This window comes from Molothrus ater, chromosome 7 (assembly GCF_012460135.2).
Source record: "Molothrus ater isolate BHLD 08-10-18 breed brown headed cowbird chromosome 7, BPBGC_Mater_1.1, whole genome shotgun sequence".
In the NCBI taxonomy this organism is placed as follows: Eukaryota; Metazoa; Chordata; class Aves; order Passeriformes; family Icteridae; genus Molothrus; species Molothrus ater.
Window position 1 is genome coordinate 22670309 of NC_050484.2, and position 8229 is coordinate 22678537.

Below are 8229 nucleotides of genomic sequence, written 5' to 3' on the forward strand. Positions count from 1 at the left end.
CCCTCTCCTCCTCCTTGTCTTCTATCCTGCTCTGGCACCCCAAAGCCCTCCTGGGGCACAGGCTTTTGGTCCCGAGGCGCTCCCCACACCAAGGACAGGGATGCATGGTGGAACAGTTCTGAGTGCCTCAGATGCCTGGGCTCCCTGATGCCCACCCTGCTAAAAGCATGCTTGGCTCTGAGAAAGGGAGTGTCCCAGGAGGCTGCTGGGAGACTGACTGGGGGTCAGCCTGTGCGCGGTGCTCACCCAGCAGTGTGCAGAGACCCCAGCCCTGGTGTGTGTGTCAGCATGTGCATGGGTGTGGGTGTGTGTGTGTGTATGTGTGTTTTGTGTGTGTGTGTGTGTGTGTGTGTGTTGTGTGTGTGTGTGTGTGTGTGTGTGTGTGAGCTGCACACAGCTGAGCACACACGTGTTTCCCTGCATGCCCCCTCTCCCCTCAGGCCCCGGTGCTGCTGTGCAGAAGACCCAGCCCCTGTGTATCCCCATCCCACATGGCATCCCGGCTGCAGAGTGGCCCCCAGCCCGCCCCGTCTCCTCCGTGTCCCCAGTGGCCCCACCCCACCGGGCCGCAGGGCCTCTCCCCCAGCACAAACACATTCCGGCACACCTGGCCAGGCGCAGGCAGCCCAGGGCCACGTCAGCTCGGCTCCGCTCCACACCGCCGGCTCGCAGGTGAAGCTTTCCCGGGCACTGCACACAGGGCTGTGATGGGGGAGTAAGGGTGGGCTGTGGGGGTCATTGCAAAGTCTCGGGTCCTTATTGCTCCACCTGGGGTGGGAGGAGAGCACTGGAGTGGGGGGTGGGGGGCAGACCGCCTCTTGCAGCTGGAGGGACCTGCAGCTGCTTCCAGCTGGGTGTTCCACATGTCCAGGCTCCATACCCAGTAGCCCCACAGATCTGGAACCTCATCTCCTAGATCCCCCTCAGACCCACAGCCTAGTCCCTTGTTCCCCCATGAACATGAGCCCCTATTTCCTGGATTTCTCATATACCCTGCCTTCCTCATGCTCCGGGTCTGCCCCAGCTCCCCCATGAACCTGGGGTCACATCACTCAGGTCTCCAAAGCTCTACATGGACACAGGGCTTGCCAGCTTTTAGGATCTGACATTCTCTGTCCTTCTGCAGGCTTCTGACCCCAGATCACTCAAAGACCCCAGTCCCCTCACATCCCACTTTAAGCCCCCCACCCACTGGCTTTCCCAGGGACCCAGGAATCTCCATCCCCAGTGCCCTCCAAAGCACCCCCTTCTCCAGCTCCTGCAACCCTAAACCCATTTCTGAGCCTGATCCCTACTGCACCCCCTCCCGACTCTGGGCTGATGCAATGTCCCTCAGCACAGACCCCCTCCATGCCCTCCACTGTGCAGTTTGCTGGAGCAGTATCACGGTCTCCCCTTGGGCTGCCAGGAGAGGACAGGTGGTGGGTCAGGCACGCCCCCACCTCACCCTGCTGTCTCCGGGGCTTGTTTTCCGTTGCCTGCGGTTTGTTTCAGTGACTCAGGCAGCGAAAGCAAGTCTGGGAGGCTGCAGAGCCACTGCGGGGAGAGCTGCACCTTGGGGGGCTGGGCAGGAGAGGGATGCAGGGAGCAGCCAGGGCTGCTGGGCTGTACAGAGCTGGACACCCCACTGGGAGGTTCAGGGGAGCTCAGGAGACAAGCTGGGGAAAGAGAAGCTTTTTAAGGGCTATTACCTCCAAACAGGATTGCTGGGGAATTTCTGGGGAATACCACGGTCTCTGCTCGTGTCTCCCCTTGCCAGCATCTGCTCTTTGTCCATGATGGAGATGGGCAGGAGAGGTGGAGCACCTGGAGCAGAGGTGGAGCTCGGTAATCAAGGCACCCCCTATTTCCTAAACCCTTTGGACACCCCCTGCCAAGAGGAGTCACCAGCTCTGTTGGGCTGTGCCACCCTGATTGAGCATCGCTCCCCTTGGGCTGCAGCTTCTTATGCAGGGCAGGCACTGTAAATAAAAACTGTGAGTCTGGCATGGCTGTATCCTGATTTCCATTAGGTCCATATCTTGTAATGATCACTTTCCAGAAAGGCAGCTAAATCCAGCATGAGAGATCATCCTTTTGCCAGACATCAATGAAACGCTCCAGAAGAAGTTGTGAGCTTGGCTGTACAGTGTTGGACTCATGGAGGAGAACTGGCGACAGCTGCTGGCACACTGCCTGGCTGCCTCAAGCTGTGGGATCCTGTGGGGGGTCCACTGCTGACCTGGGGGACAGAGACTGACAGCACCCCACAAGTGCCTATAACAGCTGGGGCCATGGGTGACAGGGAAAAACCTGGCCAGATATGGTTTTTTTGGAGCTGGTATCACCTTTCTCCATAAGTTTCTCCATGAAATATCCTCCTGTCTTCAGAATGTACCCAGCACTGTCCAGGACAAGCAGATGAAGATGGGGCCATCCTGGTTTGTGTGGGTGTTGGGGGTTACCCAGCTTCCATGGATCCTAATAAAGATGTGCAGCAGGTTGGGACAGGGCTGGGTGCTGTGGGATGGTCACAGGCTTAACTGTCCCTGGGGCAGGGACTGTTCAGGAGAGCACAGAGGAGCCAGGGAGGTGGCAGAGCTGTGGGATGACCTGGTGCACCAACTGCTGGAGACACACTTACCCACCCCAAAACTCTGGGTACAGCAAAGGAACCCCGTGACCATTGTCCTGGAGGTGGAGGGTCCTGGTGGGGACTCCCCTTGCCCACCCCAGGACTCTGAACTGCAAGGAGCCCCCAGGACTGTGCTGATGATGCTGGAGCTGGGGAAGGGGCAGGCACGGACCCCCAGGGCCAGCAGCACGGCAGCTCGGAGAGCCAGAGCCAGGGGGGCAGTGCCGGAGCTGCTGCCGGTGCCGTGCAGCGGGGAGCGGGCTCCGGTGCGCTGCGGGCCGATCGGGAGCGGGGTCCGAGGCGGTGCCGGTACCGGCCGATCGGGAGCGGGCTCCGAGGCGGTGCCGGTACCGGCCGATCGGGAGCGGGCTCCGGGGCGGTACCGCCTATCGGGAGCGGGCTCCGGGGCGGTGCGGGCCGATCGGCGGCTCGGGAAGGGAGGTGCTGGTGGGAGGCCGGGCCCGGGCGGTCTCCAGGCAGTGGCCGGGCCCGCTCCCAGCTGGGATGTCAGCGCCGTGTTTGCGAAGAGTTAAGGAGGCGGAAGAGGCAGGAAGCGGCCCGAACCGCTCTCCATAGAAACCCGCGGCCGTGATTAAAGTCTGATGCGGGCCCGATAGCGGGGGGAGGGAGGGGGGGGGGGCAGCGCCCGGTTTAATTACAGCGGAGGAAATTGCTGGAGCCGGGGCCCCAGCCCCTGCGAGTTGCCTGGAAACTCCCCCTTCCCCCGCCTCCCCCGGCCCCTGCCCGTCCCCTGCCCGTCCCGCTGCCATTTATTCGCCATCAGCTGCTCCCTGATAAAGTGGAATAATAATAATAATAATAGGGGCAGGAATATTAAAACATGCAGCCCGCGGGCCGCCTCCACAGCTGCCATGAGACACGGCACCGGAGCGGTGCCACTGCTGCTCAACATGTACCTGCCAGGTACGGGCGGATCCCTCGGCCGCTGCCCCACCGCAGCGCCGTGCACCGCACAGCACCCAGCCCCTGCCCACCCTGTCCCGCTGAGGCCCTGGGGCTCTCCTCTGCCCCATCTCCTTCCAGCGCCCACCCTGTTATCCCCTCTCCCTCTGTCCATTCTCTCTTCCTGCCTTCCAGCACCACAACCATCCCTTCCTTCTTCCTTTCAGCTGCCCTCACAGCTTTCCATACCCGCACACTCATCTTCCATCCTTCATCCACCCACCGTCACCCTGTCCTTCCATCTCTTCATCCACCCTTCTTTTCTTCCAACCCATCTTTCCACCCTGTGCTTCCATCCATTCTTCCACCCCCCCCACTTGTCCCTGCATCCTCCTTTCCATCCCGGGTACCAGCCAACCCCTCCATCCACCCAACATCCCTTCCATCAGCCTGTTTTCCCATCATCTTATCCATTACCTGCTCTTCCATCCATCGATCTCTCGCACTTTCTTTCCTCCACCTGCCCACTCACCATCGTCTCTTCTTTCCTTCCATCCATTCACCCATTTCCTTCCTTCTATCCATCTGTCCGTTTATCTATCCTTTCCCCAGCACTCCACTCCCCAAATGCCGACAGACATCCTTGCTTCCACCCGCCGCTCCTGTCACCCATCCTGCCACCCACCCGCCTCCTCTCCCTCTCCCTCTCCCCCTGCCCCACACCTCTCTCCCTCACTCCCTTTCTCCTCCCTACCCAAGCCCACGGGATCGTCTATTCCTATTTAAAAGCTTCCCCGGCTGGGTCGGAAATCGGATTTCCTTTTTCCTGGACGCGTTTCCTGGCTTCGCCGCAGCGGCGGGGCAGGCAAGGGGGAGCGGCCGGGGGCTGCGGGGACGCTGCCCGCGGGTGGGCGCTGGGGTGTCGCGGTCCCGCCTGGTTCCAGCCCTCCCTCCACACCACCCGCGTTCCTTTTTTCCCCCAGATCCAGTCGGGGAAACTTTGTTCAAAGACGGGAAGAGCCAGGCGTGGGGGTCTCTAAGCCCCGGCGTGCAGAAAGGTAAGAGCACCGCTGCCCCTTCCCCTGGACAGGCCCCGCTCCCCCCGGCCAGCACGGAGCGGGGACCCCGGGGCACTGGCATTCTCTCCCGCCCAGCAGCCAGCGGAGCCCCTTTCCCGTCCTTTGCCGGGCGCTGTCCTTGCAGGACACGGCCACACGGAGCCCCCGTTCCCTGCTGCTGCCAGTGCCTCCGGCTGGGAGCATCCCGCCGCCACTTCCCGCGGGGACAGCGGCCAACCCCGACGGTCGGAAGCTCCCGTCCAAGGCATTAGAGAGGAGCGGGGAACGCATCCCCCCGAGCCCCGCAGCGGGGAGAGTGCGGGGTCCTAACTCCGATCTCCCGGGAGCTCCGGGACATCCGACGGGAGGGAGCTGCCAGCCATCCCGGGAGTGGGGCGGGCTAATCCGGGCTCGGGAGAGATCCGTTCCTGCGAGTGCAGAGGAGAGTTGGGACATCATTCGTGAGGGAGCTGCCAGTGAAACATTGGGGCACGGGAGTGATGTGTCCCCGGGAACCGGAGCCATCCATCTGGAACAACCCGCGCAGGGGTCATGGGCATTGGCCAGCGCTGACCAGGGAGCAGCCTGGAGCTCCCAGCTCTGACCAGGGAGCAGCCTGGAACTCCCAGCGCTGACCAAGGAACAGCCTGGAGCTGCCAGCGCTGACCAAGGAGCAGCCTGGAACTCCCAGTGCTGACCAAGGAGCAGCCTGGAGCTCCCAGAGCTGGCCAAGGAACAGCCTGGAGCTCCCAGCGCTGACCAGGGAGCAGCTTGGAGCTCCCAGTGCTGACCAGGGAGCAGCCTGGAGCTGCCAGAGCTGACCAGGGAGCAGCCTGGAACTCCCAGCGCTGACCAAGGAGCAGCCTGGAGCTCCCAGTGCTGACCAAGGAGCAGCCTGGAGCTCCCAGTGCTGACCAAGGAACAGTCTGGAGCTGCCAGCGCTGACCAGGGAGCAGCCTGGAGCTCCCAGAGCTGACCAAGGAACAGCCTGGAGCTCCCAGTGCTGGCCAAGGAGCAGCTTGGAGCCTGCTTGGGAGCACAGCAGCACTGGGGGTCGTGGGGCCAGCACTGTGGTGTTTGGGCTGTGTAGTTTGCCTGTTTGCTAGGAGGCAGGGACCAGGGACTCCTCTGAGCAGGAAAAACGGAGCCCTGGTTTAGTGGTGGGAGGGGTAGAAAGATGAAGCTGGGGGAGCCCTTTTGCTTCTGCACTGCAGACTCTGCCCAGCCATACTGCAAACACTGTGCTGCAGTGAGAGGGATCCTTTTGGACCCTGGGTATTTCCTTAAGGAGCTCTCAGGTGCATTATCATGTGCTGCACCATGCAGGACTGAGCCTCACCATCCCACCCAGATGCACCCCCCAACACCTCCCTGACCTCCTTGCATGGGGTGGAACACCCAAGGGTGGGAGATAGCTGCAGGCCAGGGTGGGGCTGTGGTGATGGAGAAGAGGCAAGGGCTGCAGATGCACTCTGGGGAGGAGAGATCCCCTGCCTTGGTCCCAGGATGGGGAATTAGGAAATACAACACCTTGGAAAGACCTGGGCTCAACTACCTGGATCAGGACGTCTGGGTGGGTTTTGGTGGAATGGGAATCAATTGGGAATGGTTGTTCCCTGCTTCTTCTAGAGCGAGATACAGGGAGAACCAGATAAAACAAGCAGAACAAGATTTTTTTTTTTTTTTTTGGGTGGGAAATGTAGCAGAGCTGTAGGACTTCTTGTTGCTGAGGTCATGGGTCCTAAACCTCCATCAGGTTTAGGATGATAATGTTAGAAGAGCACAGGGATAACTGCAAAGGCACATCCTCTGCTCTGGAGAGAGACTGTGCTGCAAGGACTGGCATCAGGAGCAGGGATGTGCAGGGGATGCTGCTCAGAGGAGGCAGAGTGGGGTGCCCAGGAAAATGCAGGGCTGCTCTGCAGGGTGGCCGGGTCCCAGCAGTCGGATCCTCTTTGCCCAAAGGTCCAGGTTCCCTCTCCTCTCATGCCCTCTGGCCAGACCCGATGCAGCATGTCCTTGTGCCTCACCATGGGTGTGTCGAGGTGTGCCCGGCTCCAGTGTGTGCACAGCCTGGCACAGGGGCACCATGGGCACCCACTGAGGAAACTCCTTGGTGCAAGCTGCAGGTGCAATGGCTATGGCTCAGGAAGGATATTTTTCCTTTGGAAATAAGGAACATCATTGATGCCTGATTCAAAGCCACAGTAGGCCATGCTCTGTCCCTGTCTCTCCCTCACCTACACCTATCTGTGTCTCTCTGGGGTGTAGTTCAGATGAGTGTTGCTCCCTGACTTGAGTTGACCATGGAGACCACTATGCAGGGCACAGTGTCCCTGGAGCAGGGGCTGTGAGACCAGCCCAGTTTCCAGCAGACATGGCAGTGGGAATGCTTGTGTTGGGATGGGTCTGGGTTCTGCCAAGATAGGTCCTTCTTGGGGCTGCTGATGAAAGAACAAGGCCACATCCTCCCACAAAAACAAATAAGCAGGTGTTCATCCTCAGTGGTGTGTGAATGTGGGCAGGAGGGATGGGGAGACTCTGGATCCAGACCCGCTGTAACCTGTGTTGACCTTTGAGCACTCCTACTCCATCTCAAGGTGCAGAGGCATCTTCTCCTCATATCTGGGGTTGTAGGATGGGGTTGGGATGTTGCAAAGGAGACATAACCTTGTTACCACCTTATGTGTCTCTAAAGCAGGGAAGATGCAATGAGGTGCAGCCAAAACCTGGGTGTGGGAGAGGGCAATGTAACAGCGGGTCAAGGGGATTGGGGCACACCCTGTCCCTCACCTTGTGCCCTGGGAAGGAGCTTTAACCTCTCTGGGGCCCGGCCTTGCAGGCAGCGGGCAGATCCAGCTGTGGCAGTTCCTGCTGGAGCTGCTTTCGGACCGGGCCAACCTGAACTGCATCGCCTGGGAAGGCACCAACGGGGAGTTCAAGCTGATCGACCCCGACGAGGTGGCGCGGCGCTGGGGCGAGCGCAAGAGCAAGCCCAACATGAATTACGACAAGCTGAGCCGCGCGCTGCGCTACTACTACGACAAGAACATCATGACCAAGGTGCACGGCAAGCGCTACGCCTACAAGTTCGACTTCCACGGGCTGGCCCAGGTGTGCCAGCCGGCCACCCCAGACCATGCCCTCTACAAATTCCAGGGCAACCTGGCACCGCTGCCCTTCTCGGGCATCTCCAAACTCAACCTCATGACCTCGGGAGTGACGCCGGCTGGCTTCTCCTACTGGGCTGGCTCCAGCCCATCCCTCTACCCGGGGCACGGGCTCCAGCCCTCAGCCTCGTTCAGCGCCATGGCAGCCTCCCACCTCAACAACATGAACAACCATTACCATTAGGGGCTCGGCTGTGCCACGTGGATGCTCCATGGCCCTGGCAGCGTGGGGCTGTGGATTTGGGAAGCTCAGCGGGGAGGGGTGGGGGATGGGATTGTGCCCTGCTCTCACTTGCCCCCTTTTATGTTTGCTGTGGTGTGGGGGATGGGGGGTGCTTGCAGGATTGCTGGGTTTGTTCTCTGATGTGGGTGGCTGGAGGAGGGAAGCCATCTAAATTTAAGATGAGGAAGTATCCATGATTCTAGGAATGGATGTGGATACCTAAAGCAGGGTGTGAATGGAAGGAAAAACCACAGGCTCCTC

General features: G+C 60.4%; 1 protein-coding gene across 1 annotated transcript; it reads left to right on the forward strand.

Annotated features, from left to right (window-relative positions):
• The first annotated feature begins 3403 nt into the window (after window positions 1-3403).
• FEV (FEV transcription factor, ETS family member) lies at window positions 3404-7995 on the forward strand. Its single transcript, XM_036386511.1, has 3 exons — window positions 3404-3538; window positions 4501-4575; window positions 7418-7995. Exons 1-3 carry the CDS (start codon window positions 3487-3489, stop codon window positions 7927-7929), a joined length of 639 nt encoding a protein of 212 aa, XP_036242404.1. The 5' UTR covers window positions 3404-3486; the 3' UTR covers window positions 7930-7995.
• The last annotated feature ends 234 nt before the right edge of the window (window positions 7996-8229 follow it).